The sequence below is a fragment of the Xiphophorus hellerii genome, chromosome 20 (genome assembly GCF_003331165.1).
Source record: "Xiphophorus hellerii strain 12219 chromosome 20, Xiphophorus_hellerii-4.1, whole genome shotgun sequence".
Lineage (NCBI taxonomy): Eukaryota > Metazoa > Chordata > Actinopteri > Cyprinodontiformes > Poeciliidae > Xiphophorus > Xiphophorus hellerii.
Genome location: NC_045691.1, coordinates 6,299,950 through 6,319,434, shown reverse-complemented (window position 1 = coordinate 6,319,434; position 19,485 = coordinate 6,299,950). Strand labels below are relative to the sequence as shown.

Sequence of the window (19,485 nt, the reverse complement as noted above, 5' to 3'; positions counted from 1 at the left end):
CACCCTGGTACTTTATATTTCAGAGGAACAAAAAAAAAAAGTTACTTATGTTGCATTAATAGCACGGTTTTAATACAACTTATCTAAATATAAAGCAAATTATGGATCACACACATTGGATCATCATATCTCTTGAACTATTCAAATGTAAAGAAAGTGAAAACTGGGTTGCGACAGCCTGTCTAGCTGATTTACAGGTGAAACATTTGTTAATGGAAAGCAACAATTGATGTGAGTGCCAGCTTCCCACTTACACTTATTAGAGGTTTTGGGAATGATGCCAGATCTCTGCAACAAAAGCAAACCAGGCTCCCTTCAAAAGGGGCACTCAATTTCATTGCCTTTGGAGTTCCCCTTGATGAAGCAGTGACCAGACGCTGTTTGATGCATCACCAGTAATCGCAGGAACGAGCCTGGATGAGTCAGGAAGGCGGCGTCATTAAAAGACGCTGCTTTTATGTGAACTTCACACCCTCAGCAGTTGCTTCTCATTGCTGGTAGAACTGAGAGTAGCTAAAATCTCAAGGCTGCATCTAATTATTCAGGGAAATAAATTTTATTGTTGAACTTTATTGACATTAATGAAAAAGTAAATGATAGGAAGGCAGATATGTAACTTAAGGGAGAGAAATGTGCCTGGAGCACATATAGCTTTAACCTTACCTGTTGACAGTGAAGTGATCACCTTCCCAAGCATGGGCGTAGGTTTGGGTATGGACGGTCGTGACATGTCACGACCAATATTCAAGGGATATAAAATAGTCCCGACCAATTTTTGCCATATTAATTAAAAAAACAAAACATATGTATTCTTTAACAAAAACAAAATAAATAAACGAAAATCTACATTAATTAGTTTAGTAAGTTGTAAGGTCCCACCAAAACGTAGACCAAACCTACGCCCTTGTTCCCAAGTATGTGTACAGATTGATTCGATCAGTTCTTAATCAGGGGCTTTATGCTTCACTTAATAGCTATTTAATACTAAATATTACATTATTTATTTTTCCTTGACATCTGCTTTTGCTTTTTCTTAATACAGAGATATTGTGCTCTGACCTCTGCCCAAAAAGTTGTATACTGTAAAGATGTTTTTATTATTATTATTATTACCTTTTTACTGTGCAGGATCTAAATTAGCAAAGAATTGTCTTCTTCTGTGACCTTGTTGGAGCATGTCAGCAACCAGGGACATCAGAAATAGGCCTGAGACCTAATATGGGACGTAGCCTACAGGTTAAAGCTACACTGCTCAAATTATGCACACAATTCAAAAAGGAACAGCTATACTATTGGATGGTACTCAGAATAATTTAATTGTTTAGGCTACATGCTATTTAGTGACCTTTGATACCTGATTTATGTATTTACAAAGCGTAAGGTATACATTTAGATGTTAGATCAAGTTTGTTCACTTATGTTGACTAGTGTAGTTACTCGATTAGACCACTAGAGGACAATGAAACCAAAGAAACTCTGCCTACTTTCATCTTTGTTCTTATACCTTAACAGGATTTCTAAGAGTGAATTTTGTAACACAGTTCTGAATAAAATAAATCTTAGGAGAAGAGCACTTTGTGTTTTAATGTGCTCTGACCTCTACCAAAAAGAAGTTGCGTCAAAAGTGTAAAATAATAAGGTGAGATAAGATTATCTTTCTGTTACATTGATTTTTATTCTTTATTTGTAGTTTTCCCACTCAGTTAATGTAACTAACACCGCAGAAGCAGCTGAGCTACTTGGTCCTAAAATAACCTCAACAAGATGGAGCAGCAAGGCTAAATTTGTCAAGCCTCTGGGTCAACTCTTGTGTTTCTGTAACCTCAATATCGCTGGCATCCAAACGCCATCACTATGCTAGAAACTCCAAAATGAAATAGTTACAAGATCATTTCTTTAGATTTGTATTATCATTATTGTATTCCTGGCATACTACGGTGCAGCCTGTCTGAGCTAAATGAATTGGGCTGCTGTCTCCAGGTGAAGAATAATTATCTGTCATCCGAAGTAAAAATATCTCACTAAATGTTCACTTTTAAACATTCTAGGTCAAATTTGTCTAAATACTTAAATATATAAGCCACTGATCAGTTTGACTTTTTTTCAGCAATTCCCTTTTTTTATGAATTTAGCATTTGATGCATATTGAACTTCTTTGACATGTTTTTTACTCTGTCCTTGCATCATGTTAATATCATCTTTGCATATTTTGAGCGATCAGGGAAAAATTGCTGTTTTGCACTCATTGGTAGTAATACCTCCTCAACAAACACAAATACAGCTCAAATCATTTGAACATTGTGAAAAAGTTACTTTTTTCAATCATTTCAGGAAGCGAAACTTATACTGATTTTTTTATAGTTTTGATGCTACGGTATACAGATACTAAAGAACCAAATTCAGTGTCTCGGAAAATGTGAATATTAAATAAGAGCAATAAAAAAAGATATTTTTCACATATATGTCAAGTTTCTGAAAAGTATGTTAATTTCAGTACTTGGTTGGATCTACTTTTGCATGAAATACTGCAAGCCTTCAGGTCATCTTCATTACTTGGTCTTGTGTCTCTCGTCTTCCTCTTAACAACACTCCATAAACTCTCAGTGGCGTTGAGCTCAGATGAGTTTACAGGTCATTGGCCGATCAAGCGCAGTAACAGCGTGATGACTGAACTACCTTTGACGGTGTGATCCCGGAAAAAGAAATCAACATTCGCCATTAAGTCTATCAGTGGAAGCATGAAACCTCCTGGTAGGCTGTGCCTCTCTACACTTCATCCAGACTCTGGGACATTGATTTCCACATGCAATTCAAACTTTTCTTTGATTTAAACAGAAGACTTTTGACCCCTATGCAACAGTTCAGCTCTATTTCTCCTTTGCCCAAGTATGATACTTTCGACATTTATTCTGGTTCAGGAGTGGCTTGATATCAGAAATGCAACATTTGTAGGCCATGTGTAGGATTCTTCTGAGTATAATAGCTCCTTATGTACTGGCTTCAGACTCAGTCCACTCCTTGTGAAGTCCCCTCTAAATTTTATTTTGACTGCCAATTAAAATAAATAAGTTTCGCTTTCTGAAATGAGTGACAAAAAGTTTGAAACCTTGTTGTTAAAGACAGACATCTTACTAGTGACACATTAGTTAACAGATTTAGCATTTGACATAACCAGTTGCAATGGACAGCTAAATATCTAAAAAATAGTTTCCTAATATTGTGCTAAATTGGTTCAAATTCCAAAGCGCAAGTCTGGATTTAGTTTGTGTTAATGGCAATTTTCAATCTACTGTAAGTTAGCAACAATTACATGCGGGTTTCCTCAAGGCACCTCTCTAAGACTAATTTTATTCAATATCTGCATGATCCTAGTTAGCCCAAATTACAGAGTAAAATAATACAGGCAGTCACTTATGCTGATGACGCAGCTCAAAACATTTGTTTCATCACACCACGATTAATGATTAACTGTTCATAAAATCAATGAGCACTTGGGACAGAAATTCATCCAGCTCAAAGCAGCAAATAGGTCCTTAAATAATGAAAGGTGAGAGATCACCATTCAGACTCAATGCCTAGAAGAGTAAAGGCATGACAAAAATCTAGGTTATAGACCCTGACTTATATTTTCACAACCACATAAAGGCGACTTCTAATTCAAGCTGATACAACTTTAAAAATATTACAAGAAATGTGTTACTTGACTCAGAACGAGACACAGCAGAATTTGTGCAGGCCTTGTAGTAGGTTCTATTTTTGATTATGTCCTTAAGGGCATGAAAAAGTAGGCAGTTGCAGTTCATCCCAAATCCTGCTGCTAGAGTCTTAACACAAAGAGACAAACACATTCTACAATAGCATTGGGTCTCTGTTTTGAAAAAGAATGATTTATCACTTTATTCTATCTAGTAACCTTTTACCTGAACTTTTAATGGTAAGGTATGTCCATTTAATTTTCTTTGTCATAATGCATTTCTTAGCCACAGTAACAAACTTCAAATTGTTTTGTGAACAAATCAAGAAGTATGTGTCAGTTTGCCTTGCCTTTCGAATGAAAAAATAGTTCTACATGCATGACTATCACCAAATGAGTATATTTAGCTCATCTGCCAGGATTATTAAGTATAAATATATAAGTTAACATGTTGAGAAAGATGCATGTTTTAAATCATATAATGCAAAAGTGACACAATTTCACCATAATAAAAACAAAACCAGAAATTAAATTATTTATTGATATAAACACATAGATGTTACATGTAGTTCTAATATGAAGAACAGTAAATTCATCTGAGTAAGACTGGGAAGTTGTTTAAGTAGTCCAATGTCTGAAGAGGTCATAAGATAATAGTTATTAATGAGAGTATTCTTGTGAAAAACAAATTGTGGACATGGATGTGGACTTAATATTTTTGTTCTAGGCATGAAGCGATGACAAAAATTGTTCATCTTAGTAGATGTTACTCGGTAAGACGTCAGAGGCTAAAACCCGTTGGCTAAGGAATCACCAGCCATAGATAGAAGTTCTTCCAGGAATCCAACCGATCCTGTGATGACAGAGAGATAACCTGAACTTTAACATTTGCTTTAATTGTTGTGGACACTGGCTTTAGAAACACTAAAAGTGACACACACCTTATACTGCAAAGACCTTACCCTCTACTCCTAATTTTAGGATTGCAACAGAACAACAGCAAAAAAACAGCTGTTTAGTGATCTGAGAATATTTCCTGCAATTTAGAAGTATAACGCAGAACATTTATACACAATATCAGCTCCTTAAAACCCTTTATATAAACATAAGCCACCAAATTGTCCTTGTACCGGTATGAAGAAAAGATCTTACATGTTAAATTACTGTATGTTCTGAAATACGTTCTTGTCACTGCTGCTGAGTCTTGGAAATGTGATTAAGTCACCTGACTGAGTGCAGCGGGAGACATTACAGATTTAATTTATGGGTGCTGCCGCTTAGACCCTGTCAGATGGGAGAGGCCAACTATTCCAAGTTTAGTGACCTCCATGTATGGACACCCTTCTCCATTTAAGTCATAGAGGAAGCTGGAGCTCCCTCAGCCCTTATATATGTGTCACTTGAACTAGATGGAGTTTTACAGTTTTATTTGCATGGCATGTGGGTGATAAAGATCCAGGTACAACTGCCACAGACCTATTTTGAACTCACTTCCATACATAGTGAGTATAAAAATTAAAAACAAAAACAGAATTCAGATCATTTTGTCACCTGTGTTAATGAAGATGTTCATCTATTTCTTGTCCGCGTCTGGATTTACTGCCTCTGTTAAACAGAAAGTTTAAGATTATTTACAGTTGAAACTTAAAACACTGGCGCAAACACAAAGCGCATGTTTAATGAATAAACTGAAAGCGACGGTAAAACCTCAAATTCTGGTCTTACGTTTGACATCCAGCTTGCAGCTGATGATTGCTTCTCCATGATCATTCTTGGCTCTGCAGGAGTAAACACCACCATCAAAGTTCCCAGCTTTCCTGATCTCCAGAGAACAGATGCCCTGGACGCAGATCTGCCTGAACTTGGGGTCATCTCCGATAATCATCTGGTTCTTCATCCATTCAATCTTGGGCTTTTGGAAAACAAATTAGCACAATGTCACATCACAAAACCGGCAAAACAATTAGTGTGCTTTTCCAAGACTTGAGCCAAATGGCAAGACAAAACATACTTTGATTGAAGAAGACACACAGTACACTCTTGGTATGGGACTTTTAATGACAATGATATGGTGAGAACCTCCCAGGGCTCCACACAGAATGTTAAACATCCAACCAAGCTTCCCCATCCCCCTGCTTCTCCTCTTCCCATGCCTCAAAAAAGAATTCTGTTGACATTTCGCCCTGTTGGTGCACCCAGCTGATTATTAGCCAAAAGAGAGGGTGAGAGGTTCAGGTGGCAAGCTAATGAAGGCAGGTGAATATCTTCCACATTGTCAAGTCAAAGCCTGTGTACTGCAAGCAATGCTAGAGCAATGAAGGGAATGCTGACAAACAGCCAAAGTAAGTATCTGATAACAAAATAATATGCCTTGAGATCTTCTAAGACACCTTTATACAGTCAATCCCATCTGCTCTCATTTGACAGTGTCAATAAAAGTGTCATAATTTCATATCACAGGTAAACAACAGACAACAGATGAGGCATTACTCTGATATCTGTGATAGTGGAAAAATCATTAAACAAATTATTTGCCCTATTGATTCTGTGTGCCTGTTGCTAGTGGTGTAGAGTCAACAAATTTTCTTTCGGTCAAAAAAAAAAAAAAAAAAAACAGAAAAGTTTTTAAATGAGCGCTACAACATAAAGTACATAATCTCAAATGGATTTCAGCTTTAAACCTTTTGGGGTCTATGGTCACGGCAGTATCCATAGACTGCCTGTGATAGTGCTTTAGATATTACAAAATGTCTAAAGCACAATAGAAAACTTCACTTCAGAGAACAGATTTCAATCTTTCTCGGTTCTTCTGAAGATAACTCCCCTCTTACCCATCCCCCAAAAAAATCTTCATATCCTATTTGCATTATTTTTGAACTTATCAACTGCAGGATGTACCATAAAGAATTACAAGGGTACCTTGGGGAATCCCCTGACGGAGCATAGCAGCTTGGTGCTGTAGCCGACAGTGGTGGCTTTGTCGCTCAGAGACGTGGTGAACTTTGGTGCTTCAGTGAAGTCATGTTCCTTATATTCAGGAGGCTTGTAGTCGATACCTGAAGAATCAAGAACAGTCTAGAGTTTACTTTGTGTTGATGTTGCCTACCTCAAAAAATCTGCTTAGTATCTGAGTTAGGGAGTAATACAAGAAAAAAAAATTATGCTTGAATAACACCAACAGAATGATTTATTTAATAGCATTTCTCAATTGTCTCCAAACAATTAATTCTTTTCAAGACAAAACTTGTTCCCCATTTTGATGGACTGCACCTTTATACATTTGAAATTACTTACATAAAAGTCCATAAATTTGTGAAATTGGGTCATTAACACAATATACTTAATAAGAACCAAATAACCATTAATTAGGGGATAATATATTAACATTCAAGTCACTAAAAAGCTAGTGAAAAGATAGATGCTTTGTATCCTAGTAGACAAAAAAAACATTTTATCTCACTATCATTCACCCTCTTCAACAGTTTGTGAGTTTATGACCCAAGATTAAGATTTTGAGACTGATTAACAATTTGTTCACCGGTTAAAAAAATCTAAAAGATGATAGGGAAAAATAGCAGACTACAGCCAGAGTACTCTAAGGATTTAATTTTGTCTGGAAGTCTGAGCATAGAAGGGGGTGTTAATACCACAACAAAGGGAGGACAGAGCCGACTTTGCAGCCAATCTTGTGCTTTTGTGAAAGCTAATGGAAAAATAAATCATAACTCCAACACATTGTGCCAATGAAGTGGGCTTTGTCCTCCTCCAACATTATTTTCATTTATAGTAGGGTGGAGCATTTTCACCTTTTTTTTACAAAGTATGAAAAATACTGCTTTAGGTGCCATTTGTCAAAACTCCTGTACATTTATATTTTTTTAAAATAAAGGACCTAAGGACTTAAAGGAGGTCCTAAGGTGACTTTAAGAAAGTATTTAGAATAAAAAAACATAGCTAATAATAGTAAATGAAAAAGATAAAATGAAGTAGAGGGTTGAAATAAGTTATTTTCTTAAATAATCTGAAACTGACACAAAACCCTAATTAATTTCCAAACAGTTGTGTCTCTTCACAAGTAGTAAAACACTACTACTACTAATTTGCTACTAGTTTGCGTTAGAGTATTTGCTGGTAAACTGTTAGTCTGTGGTTTGCTGATAATTATTGGAAAACTTGTTACAGTTTGAAAGAAAGAATTCAGTACAGATTATCAGTGCTTGAAAACTTATTGAACAAAGATTTTAAAATAACGGTGAAAAGGAATGTACTGCTAATGCTTATCAATAACTGGTTTCTGTGTTGCATCCATTTCTGTTTCTGTGCTCCCTCTTACTATATTTCATCGTTTTACTGCCATTGTTCAGAAATAATTTATTTCTTCAATATTTTGGTAATAAAAACAATAACTTGAACAAGAATCTCACTTGATGTAGCAAAGACTTTTAAACTGAGCAAAGTGAGAGCCGTTTGTGCATTCAACACGTTCTTACCAATTGGCTCCCCTTAATTTATTAATGGAAGTAGCTAATATCAGCAGACAAACTGTTACCTGTCTTCAGGATCTTGGCCTCTTCCTTTGTGACAGCAGCCGACTCGCTCATTCCACACTTGTTCTCAGAAAATACTCTGAACTTGTAAGTGTTGCCCATGATGAGGTCAGAGATGGTGGCATTCAGTCTGTGGTAATGCTCCAACACAGTGAAATAATCCTGGAAAACAAAGCAAAACAAAAAAAAATGACAGCAAACAGTGCCTTGTCAACCTCCAAACAAATACTGAAGGAACCAAGCTTCCAATACTGCCAATACTGTTCACGTGTTTAAGGCATATTAGCATGAATGTCGGTGTTCTCAGAGGTTTTGAGGGTTTGTCATGGCATGATAAAGTTATGGAGAAGTTTAAATCAGGGTTAGGTTATTAAATAATATTGAAAGCTTTGAAAAGCTCATGGAGAAACTGAAAAATAAAAAAGAGTTTACACAACTGCAAGTAAAATTCTGAACTGACACAATGAGCCAGAAGAACATTAACCAGAGAAGTAGCTAAGAGAACCACGGAGGAGCTGCAGAGATCCACTGCTAAGGTGGAAGAATTAGAAAGCTGTTACTCGTGCAATCCACAAAGTTATTGAAACAAAGCAATAAGAAGTATGCAGTTTGCCACAAGTCGTGTACGGAGCAACACATACAGAAGAAAGTTGTTTACTACAAAGGGGTGTAGTAAATAACTGACACAAACCTGAATACAACTTCCACACAATGAAACATGGTGATAGGACAGTTGTTTAGTGGAGATGCTTTTTGTTGCAGAGACAGGAAATCTAGTCAGAACTGATGGAAAGGTGTAAGGAGCTAACAGCTTTGCAATCCTGAGATGGAATATGTCAGTGAAAAAAATCCACGGAAATATCCCAAAACATGTGCACCTGTACTTAAAACAAAAGTTGTGGTTCTCAGAGGAACCCTGAATGCAAATGTTTTTGGATTTTTATTTGTAAATGATTTAAAACTTTTTGTAGACTATTGACACAACTCATTAATGTTGAGAACTTACTCCAGTCTTTTTGTCAGCCTTCTGGATTGTATATCCTGTGATCTCAGTGTTTCCATTGTCTTTGGGTGCAGTCCATTCCAGAGCAACATTGAAGCCCCAGGTGTCAACAATCTTCACAGTGGCAGGAGGCCCTGGCAGCTCTGTGGGCCATGATTAACAAAAATCAATAACAGATTGTACCATCTTAATTCTCACCTCTGTGTGTGCTCATTTTACTCACCAACAATCTGAAGGGTCAGTGAGGCCTTGTCTTCAAAGCCCTCCACTTTCACACATATCTCATACACTCCGGAGTCATCTCTCTCGGCTGCACGGATGAACAGGATGCTGTCTCTTTCGGTGCTGCGGATGTTCACTCTCTTTTTGTCCAGTGCCGTGCCGCTCTTTGTCCAGCTCACCTCAGGTTTGGGTTTACCCTGAGAAAAAAAAATATATTGAGCTTTGATTCTTTTTATTATGTTTATATTGTGTTGTGTTACATGTAGATATTGTGTGCTTACTGTGAAAGGGATGGTCAGGTTGATCTTTTCCCCAACATGAGCGACGAATCTCTGCCTAAGGAAACGAGGCAAACGGACCTTTGGACGATCTAAGGAAATAGAAATGACAAATAAGTCAATAAATTATGTAAGAAAAAAAAAAACTTCATACAGAATTTAGTTTTGTCTTGGTTTTTAAAGAACAGGTTAATTCCAAGGTTAAAATACTGCTTTCCCTTATATCAGGGGTTGGACCAGAGAAAAGCAGAACATGAAACCAACTGGATTTTGTACAAATGACAACAATGACAATTTAAGCTGTGCATAGTATTATTTTGATGTAACCGAAGTTATATCCATGGATGTGGTACAAATTGGTGTGCAGTTAATAGACAAATATATTTTGTGGATGGATTTGCTTTTACTTTACAGTATGGCTAAAACCACTAAAGATATTTACATCAACTTTACAATTACTTCTTCTTGTCCTCATTAAACATGAATTAAGGCAAAATGTTCTCTGCTCTAGTTTAGTTAGAACTACCAAAAAATGTTATATTGTCTGCATGCCAGAATAAACAGAGAGGATCTTTATAAAGAAAATGTGATTGCAATATCCAAATCTATACGATGAAATATATTTTACATAAGGTAGATAAATTACATTTTTAAACACTTAGGTCTGCCATCATAACCATCTCACAATCATTTGTAATAATTTATTGAGATAATAGTTTGCATAGTCAAATTCCTTTTTCAATGATCAGGAAAGATTAATGGCACAGCTTCAAAATCATAGTAATGTGACCTTGACTTGTGCCTGGATGAGTGAGTCAGTGACTTGTTGCATAAACAGCTTTAAACTTCATGTTTGTTTTAATCAATTCAGTTCATTTCTACATATTCAAGTATTTTTTTTTTGAAAGCTATAAACAGTTAACACTAGGAAACAGACTGTTATGACAAAATTAACTTCCAGTAGAAGTAAACCTGACACATTTTGCATCAATTGTATGGTTGATTTATTCATTCATTCCTTATTTGGTCGTGCACAAAAATAAAAATGTCCAATTCAAACAAAGAAGTATGAATTACTGGACAAGAGTTCTGAATTGCCATCTTCTTCAAATTCGAATAAATGTTCTCTTGTTTTTCTTGTATGTGTTCAATGTTTTTCACCAGTAGAAAAAATAAAATCTTCTTTAACAGGTTAGACAACAGACTCAAACATGATAAAAATACATTCTTAATGAATTCTAAAAGTTTACCTCCTTCCTTTGCCCTCTGTATAAAGTCCTATCTCATTAAAAGTTGAAGGTATCTGATAATCTCTTTGATATATATATAATGACTATCATGGGTAGTTAGTAATTATGACTTCTGATGTGATACAGAAGTCATACTGTTGGGGACTTGGAAGTATCTCGCTGGAGCTCACCACCTGCTGAGTGCAGCATAACTACATTTGTCAGGACTCTAAATAAAGAAGGGATACTATAGCACTCACTATGTCAGCTCTACCCTTGAGATCAAATTTGCAGATGATATGAAACTACTAGCTACAGCTCAACAGCAGCCAATTTATAGACATACAATCAATTGTATAGAGTAAAATTTGGTAAAAAAATTTTTTTTAATTATATTTTTATATTAAATATATAGCTGTAAAGTTAAAATAAACTTAACAGTTAGGGCTTTTTGACATAGTAAAGATAGGGATCAGGCTTAATGAGCCTTCCCCTGTAAAGTCTGTAGCATGTTGCAAAATAAACAGTAAATTGCAAGAGCTGCTATGAGATTTGGGTGCCATCTGAGAAGTCAGAGTCATCACCCTGTTTCTGGGAGACAGGCCCTGCTGGAATTCACCACCCCCACTTCTCTTCACAGCCCCCACCTGCTTTAGGTCCAATCACTTGACACCATCAATCTTGCAGAAATTAGCCTGACCCTTTCCTCAGCATGAATCCTGACATAGATCTTTATGCACTACAGACTCTCAGTAAAAACTATTTGCTACCAGCAGGTATATCGCAGCTATTTTCCAAATATGTGCAGCAATTCTGCCAGAAACCATTAACAAATTTGTTGCTAATTGTGGACCATCTGGTTTGGTGAACACTGTCTGCTGCCAGCTGAGTCGGGATCATGTTGCCATTCCTCCCACTTTGCCTCTTCTTCTTTAAGCATAAAAACAATCAGAGAGATAACGAAAGCTATACAGCTCATTATTTCAAATCCTCAGAATCCAACCGTCATCTTACCTGAAACTGCCACAGATTAACACTGTTAGGTGTAGAGGATCCTGAAAACTGTCAGTTTAATCTCACAATCCAGCAGGTTAGAACAGTATTTCAACTAATCATGGAAGGGAGTCATCGGGACATGGTTTTATCGCATTAATACTGCAAGTATGTGCCAACAGGAGAGGGAAGTCGAGAATAAAACATTGCTGAGCTTTTTCTGCACTTTACAACTGCATCCATCCATCCATCCATCCATCCATCCATCCATCCATCCATCATCATCAGCTGGTCCCCACTTCCAGTGGTCATTAGGTTAAAGGTGGAGCCAACCTATTACAAGGCAACAGAGATACTGGCAGGACTTTGCAACCCATCCTACTAAATTAATAAATGTGAAATATTTAGGCCAAACCCAAATTTAATGTGTTCCAAAATGGTTGCACCTGTGAAAAAGCCTTAACATAATACACATTTTGTGTTTTGTCTTCTGTAATAATGACTTCTTTACATCTTTGCATCATGTATTTGTCCACTGGTTTGCCTTGTTGTCCTTACTCCTGCGCTGACATGTTTTACTGATGCAGCTTAAACTTTGTTAAATAAGGATAGCATGTAAATAAAATTTGGACAAAAATTTTTGTCCAATTTTTTTTGCTTTTAGTCCTCTGCCCCCAAAAAACAAAGAAAAAGCTTTTCTTACCTGCAACTTCCTTCACCAGTACGGGCTCTGGGAGGGTGACAGGGGGGCTGCGGCCTCCTTCGTTCACAGCCACCACACGGATCTTCAGGTGGTCACCGGTGGTCTGGTTCTTGATGACGTAGCGACTGGACTTCTGCAGATCCTGGTTGACTGCTTTCCAGTCCTCAGCTGGATGGAAAATTGACATATAATGAAGTTTATTGAATGTTCTATGAATGCAGGAGCTATTTCATAGAAATTACATTAAGATATGGTTCTCTTTCTGGACCCCCCAACAAAAAACACATTTGCTCTAATTGGATTTTTTTTCTAACCATTACAATGTTTTCCAGACAAGCACACAAACTGATTTAAAGTAATACAGGTTTGTTTAGATTTTTTTTTTCATTTGTTGGCATTATTAAGATAACAATGCTCACAATGAATGCTTTCATACAAACATTTTTGTTTGCTTCTTGCTTTTCTACTGCTTTAACATCACTTTTCCAGAGAAGTACGCATTAATTGACATCGTTGCCCCTACTTTGGACCCTCATGAATGTCTGAACTAGAAATAAAACTATGTTTACTTTGCAAGAAAATAACACCCAGCAGCTATGGACAATGTCTACAGTTGACAAAACACATTTTGCATGAACTGCTAGAGATGCAAAGTCAAAAGGAGTCCAAAGTTTAAGTAATCATTGTTGTTATGTTTTCTTCAGGTACTGACGTTTACAATGTGTTTAATTGAAAAGAATAAAAATTTTAAAAAGCAACTCCTTTATTTATTTGATTATAGCATTCTGTACATTGTAATCTTAGTCTAGACTATTTGGTCTACCATACTGTTTTTTTTAATTGAATTTTTTTTTTCTCTTAACTTTCTGGCCAGCAGTGAATGTTTTTGCCCTTTCACTACAAAGGCAGAAGGTTAGCATAGCTTTTTTTTGAGAGTTTAGGTAAATAATGCCTAGTAAAGACAGCATACTGCGAACTTTTGTAATTGAAATAATGGTACATAGTACATACAAATTGTATATTTAACAACTAATCACTTTGTGTGTGTTTGCTAAATGAAGCCTTCACTCAGCCACTGCTGAGATTAGCCTACTACTGTAAGTCTAAAAGCAGGACTGTCCAGCAGGACCACACCAACGCTGAAATGCCTCTTCCCTTCTAGGGAGAAGTTAGGTAGCTCATGATATAACTGAGAGGCTGACACTTCAGGGGACAGCTGCAACTGATCCGGCTGACCCAAATTAAAACACCAATTTCACTTTTTCCTCAATGGATCTAAAATACTATTAGAGATTGTGTTGAAAACTGAGACCTTAATATACTTGCACATGCCAAAACCAAAATCAGTCTGTTTTCACAGAGGTCAGCCTTTTAGTGCACACGGTTCAAGACAGAGAGGGACTTACTTCCATCCTTGCAAACTTCAATGACATATCCGTCCAGACCAGAGTCCCCAATGGTCTCAGGCTGGCTCCAAATGATGGTCACTGAATTGTCATTTTTGTCTTCAACAAACAGATCCACAGGGGCGCTTGTGGGCTCTAGGAATAGTCATTGAAACATTGGTTAATTAGCTAAAGATGATGTTGCTCTTATTGATCTTTTTCTTTTGGAGCAGAGTCTCACCTTTGGGTGGAGGAGGTGGAGTGGGTGGCTTAGGCTCTGGTGCAGGTGCCTCAGCAGGAGCTTCCCCTGATGGTGAATAGAGAAATGTTTTATTGTTTGCAAAAATAATTAGCAGTTTTAATTTACAGCACGTTTTGTGTACATTTGACCTCATATTTTTAATAAAAATATGAGAGTATATAAACACTTTTCCAGGGTGGTTTACCGTCAGCAGGAGCATCTGACTCTGCAGCTGGAGCAGCGCTCTCTATGGCTGAAGCAGAAGCAGCTATTATTAAATGTTAGATATTATTAATTAGTACTTTAAGCAGATGGGACATGTTTTGACAAATGACTATGCGTGTCTTGCAACTGTCAGCTTGAGAAATTATAATAAAGAAGCCAAATAGTGAGCTGAGCTTTAGCGAGAATAGGATGACGGCTTATAATCTTCCTATTTCGGTTTTTGAATTTTAACATAAGCAGCATTAGAGGGTGTTTCCTCTGCAGCAGGTACAGCTGGTGATGTTAGTAGAAGACACTACAATTAAGAGAAGCTAGCTTTCCTGTAATAGGAGGTTGGTTTAAGATTAGATGCTCCACTTGCTGCTGTTATACTTTTAGCAGGGACCACAGTTGCTGCAGAAGCAGCTGATGATTCCTCAGTAACAGGTGCAGCAGATGACTAATATGTGGAACCAAAAGTACCTAATAAGCATATGCAGAACAGTATTTAGTAATATTTCACTGTGTATTCTATTATTTTATGGGGGTGTGTTGCAGCACATCATGAATTTATCTTAACTCTAAACCCTAACTCTGAAAGTTAGTGAATGAATTCAACACTGTTCTAGTCAAGATGATTGGTTAGGGTTAAGGTTGACCAATCAATCTTATTTGATAAACCATCATTTCTGCCACGTTTTGGCACTTTTGGAACTCTATAGAACAGTAAAGTGCTGGCGGATATAGCTAGCTGGCTTGGCCATCCACATGGCAAATTTGCCTTAACAACCAGAAACAAGTGATAGGCTGTAACAAGTAAATATGGATTTCAAATCGCTTATAATGCAGTAAAGCTTAGCAATCAAAGAAAACAAACCAACAAAATGTTGCAGCAGAAGCGGCAACTCAGCTCTATTAGTTAAAGCAGTAAAGCGTGAGTAGATTTTAGAGTGATTCGATTAAATATATCTAAATAATGTATTTTTTTCTTTTTTTTTACAAAAAGGAGCAACAAACTAAGTTTTAATGAGTCCTTCACCTGAATGCTTATTAAATAATGTGCAATTAACAGCTAATTTCCATAAATGCGTGGAAGCCAATGAAAGAAGGCACTTTAGATGTAATTATTGCAATGATCTCTGGTTGATTTTAAAAGCCTGGGAATTCTCAATAGAAAGTATAGGCACCCTCACACGTGCGTAAAGGTAACGGAGATCTTACCAAGACGGGCACACACATATTACGATTAATTTAACTTCTTATAAATATATCCAAGGATCCTCCACGGAGAAAAAAAAAAAACTAATTTAAACTATTGTTTGCCCTGAATAAGTCAGCGTGGTGCCACGCCGCTGCCGACATTACCCTCGGCAGGGGTAGCGCCCTCAGCAGGCGCCTCTCCCTCAGCTGCAGCGGCGGGGGCTTCCTCGACGGGAGCAGGCTCCGGGGCGGGTTCGGGAGCCGGCTCTGGGGCTTTTTCCTCCTCTTTTTTCTCTGGTTCTTTCTTGGCCGCCTTCTTGATCGGGGCAGGCTTGGACGGCATGTTGGAGGTCGCAGCGAATTCCCAACTCAGTTAAGTCCTTCAGACTGTATCCAATGCCATCATTTCTCTGGGGGATACCAGGCTTATATGCCGCTCTGCACGATGAGTCGCCGCCCCTTTAATGAGCTGCATGTAATAGATACTAAACATGATGGATGACTAAGAACGTCATGTCAAAAGAGAATCAGCATCTTTAAATCTTTCTTGACATCATCTTTTGCAATTAGTCTGTCTGATAAAGTTTACATTCATTACTAGTTGCTGTATTTTATCAAAACAGATTTCTCTTCTAAATGAGATTTTAGATCTCAGAGACAACCTATATAAATAAATTTTATCTGCAAATAAAATCAGATCTATCCAAGTACTTTACCTATAATGTTTTTGGAGTCAAAATGCACACATTAGGACAAGAAATAAATATGACATGTATTTTATTAAATGCCAACAAACAGTGATGAGTGGATGAAAGCCTTCAGGAGCACCATTTATCCATCTATTGGACCCAGCTCTGATCAAATATATTTTTCTATAGTATGCTTTCTTTTTCCACCTCAACGATTGTTGCTGCATCCAGAATGTTGACCAACTGTATTTACAGTCTTTACATCGATGTCCTGTACAAAGTAGATAAATCAAGTTTTACAAAGGATTATTTTAAAAAAAGAAATATCAAATATTTGAGTATTTTAAAAAAGAAAATGTCTAATGATTTTTTTTCTAAAGTATATGGTAAGGTGAACTTTTTTGTCTCATCACACGGCAAGTTTACATGCATTTACAACACCTATGAACCCTTAACATATGCACATCCGTGACATTACAAACAGCATAGCTTTTTTTAAATCTTAATTTAGTCCACAACAAGCTTTGCAAAAATATGACTATTCAGCAACCTGTATTGGCCTAAGAAATCAGATTTAGAGCTGATTTAGGCTCAGTTTGATCTTAAATTGTCTTTGACAATTTATAGCTTAAGTTACATTTCTTCTTGTTGTCATTCATAAACATAAAATGTATCAAACAGCTTACAATTCTTACCTATCTTTTGAACCCTGTCTTTAAATTCCAACTACTTTAAGGCTATGTCTGACTGGCTGAAACAAACTTTTATCACTTGTTTTCTTGTGATGCATTTTGATCCAAATCAGGAACTTAGGAAAGACTAGATGAGAGCACAAAGCAACTAACTGCATGTGAAGTTAAGACCTCTGCCAATTGCCAACACCAGTAGAAGTTGCTGCATAGTCCTGATACACCAGTAAGCAAACACAAATCACAGTTTATACAGAGCAACAGGCACAACAACCAGAAAATGAGATGAAAAGCTGGACCTCATGGCTTTAGTCAACCTGCAGAAACGGGTTGGAGTGTGGCCACTGGCCATTTGATACCTGGAATATTTACAGCAATGAAGCTAACTGGTATTGTTTTCTCTTCAATCAAATAATTTGTACCAGCCAAAGCAGCAGAAACACAATCTAAATGGTTACACTTCCTTATCCTGCTGTCATTAAAATTGTCCAACATTCAATCAGCTAAAATAATGGTCAGTTTGGGATGATGGATATTGCACAACCATATATCCTACATTTCATGTACTTCATAAGGACCTCTTTACACAATTCTACATCGAGCACCTAATAAAGTTTATGTCTGTGTCTATATAACACTATTTTGCTGTGTCGCATACCCAGATTATTCTCAGAAGAATACTGTACGACATTGAAGAGGGTACACACGACACATTGTCTCAAGTTACTTCAGAACGTCTTCAACATTATTTAACATGTAAAGTCATATTTCCATTTAACATTTTGCTAACCTACTCTGCAATACAATCCTAAAACATTTTGGGGCCTTCTTTTTTAAAGCATCATACAAATCTAACTGATACTAATTAATGTGCATGACTGGTGAGAGACTGTTCAGTTTGTAAAGTGTAACAACTGTGGTGGATGAATTCACCATGTGCAGCTTCAGAGTCGCTCTGCTCAGCCATTGTTAAACGTGTTTTGAAGTACTTTGATAAGGCTTCTTTGAAGAGCACCTACTACATGATATTATTGTACACTTAAGTGTTTCATAAACATTCATAGCTGAACTTAAACTAAGTTGACAGTCAATATGCAAAGTTAAAGTAAAATATTTGGTTCAGTATATTAGATTTTTTGCACCAACTAATGCAGATAAATAAACGGCAACACAGCCTGATTGTACACATTATATACACAATGTCATGGGGAACATTTGAAACAAATGTGCTCTTTTGAAGATAAATTACAATCTAAATTGGATACAGTGAGCATTCACTTATTTGTTTTGATCAAACAGTGTTTCTTATCTTATGTTATCCCTGTGTAGTAAGTATCTCATACCTGATATTTATGGCAACCTTAGTGGCACTGCTTGTCTTCTATGAAATAAAACTCTGTTAAGTGCTTCATAAAAGTGGAGCAATTAAATCACATCTATATTTAAGCTCAGTTTTATATAAAAGAGTATGACAGCAATGTATTCCTATGAAATAATTAAAAAAAAAAGTTTAATCATTTTCATTATAAAATTATAATGATGAACTGAAACTACAATATATAGGAACTTGGGGAAATAAAGAATTCCTGACTGAATAGTGGTAATAATATTGATGAAAGCACCAGTAAACTCTGCTTAGGTTGAGGTGACATGAACATCTCTGCTGTTAAGGCATTGTTTACCTGCTGGAGTTGTAAAGTTCAAGATTGCATATGTATTAAGAATTGGCCTTCAAAGGCTTTCTGTATACAGTAGATATGTACCAAAGACTTTTGCGTTTAACAGTAGTGTCTGTCATGCTGTCATACTCTTTTCCAAAACAAGGTCAATGCTATTAAGGTAAGAGTCATCTGATGAGAACTCACTATCCCAGGATGCACTTAAGGAGAAAACAGGACGGACGGTGCATGTTTTTTGTAGGAATCCCCTGATTTGGTGCAAACACCAATGGATTTCAGCGTAAACAGTTAGCACCAATCTAATAGTACTTAGGGCAAATGTGGTGGTAAATTGTTATACATAGTCTTGTTACAGAATATAGCTTTCTATTTATTAGAGCTTCAGTGTTCATATATGCATGTGTTTTAATAATCTGAGTCTAAATTGAAAAGTTTCATCAACTCTCTATGGTAATGATAGTTAAACTCTCTTCAAAATCATTTCCCAAAGTCCATTTCTTCCAGATCATACACTGCTCCGACACAGTGAAACACATAAAAGAAAGTAAAATCTTTACTGGTGGGTCATTAAGTCTGAGTTATCTGTTCAGAGCTTAGGCAGATCTTCTTTATCTGGAGATTCAATGTAGTTAGCAGCCTCTTGAAGTTTCAGAAGCATTGCCATCTGCAAAAAAGGAAATAATTCAGAAACAAGAATGCATATCAAAAAAGTGACACAAAGTTCATAAC

At 36.6% G+C, this 19,485-nt stretch overlaps 2 protein-coding genes across 6 annotated transcripts in view; both read right to left on the bottom strand.

Annotated features, from left to right (window-relative positions):
* Positions 1-4,214: 4,214 nt before the first annotated feature.
* Positions 4,215-16,114, bottom strand: mybphb (myosin binding protein Hb). Of its 3 annotated transcripts, XM_032549699.1 has the most exons (13): positions 15,883-16,114; positions 14,501-14,548; positions 14,296-14,361; positions 14,076-14,210; positions 12,670-12,837; positions 9,748-9,836; positions 9,468-9,663; positions 9,248-9,387; positions 8,244-8,403; positions 6,614-6,750; positions 5,420-5,606; positions 5,246-5,299; positions 4,215-4,547 (listed from the first exon to the last, which is right to left on the bottom strand). In XM_032549699.1, the coding sequence occupies exons 1-12, from the start codon at positions 16,040-16,042 to the stop codon at positions 5,268-5,270; spliced, it is 1,518 nt and encodes a 505-aa protein (XP_032405590.1). In that variant the 5' UTR covers positions 16,043-16,114; the 3' UTR covers positions 4,215-4,547; positions 5,246-5,267. The 3 variants fall into 3 exon arrangements, with proteins under 3 accessions (XP_032405590.1, XP_032405591.1, XP_032405592.1); XM_032549700.1 differs by lacking the exon at positions 14,501-14,548 and having other exon boundaries at positions 15,865-16,114; XM_032549701.1 differs by lacking the exon at positions 14,501-14,548.
* Positions 16,115-16,459: 345 nt separating this feature from the next.
* The window catches only part of nav1b (neuron navigator 1b), a 43,963-nt gene continuing 40,937 nt past the window's right edge, over positions 16,460-19,485 (bottom strand). For all 3 annotated transcript variants that reach the window (XM_032549695.1, XM_032549696.1, XM_032549697.1), the window contains one exon: positions 16,460-19,420. In XM_032549695.1, coding sequence (XP_032405586.1) covers positions 19,343-19,420 — 78 coding nt within the window. In that variant the 3' untranslated portion in view covers positions 16,460-19,342. The remainder of the gene's footprint in view (positions 19,421-19,485) is intronic.

What these genes read in the sequence shown, in the direction of transcription:
- mybphb (XM_032549699.1), bottom strand. Translation starts at nt 16,042, where the DNA reads ATGCCGTCCAAGCCTGCCCCGATCAAGAAGGCGGCCAAGAAAGAACCA. An exon ending in AGGCTGACAAAAAGACTGGA is followed by an intron (nt 8,404 to 9,247) that starts GTAAGTTCTCAA and finishes TTTGTTTTCCAG; the next exon opens with GATTATTTCACTGTGTTGGA. An exon ending in CCGTCAGGGGATTCCCCAAG is followed by an intron (nt 5,607 to 6,613) that starts GTACCCTTGTAA and finishes GTTTTCCAAAAG; the next exon opens with CCCAAGATTGAATGGATGAA.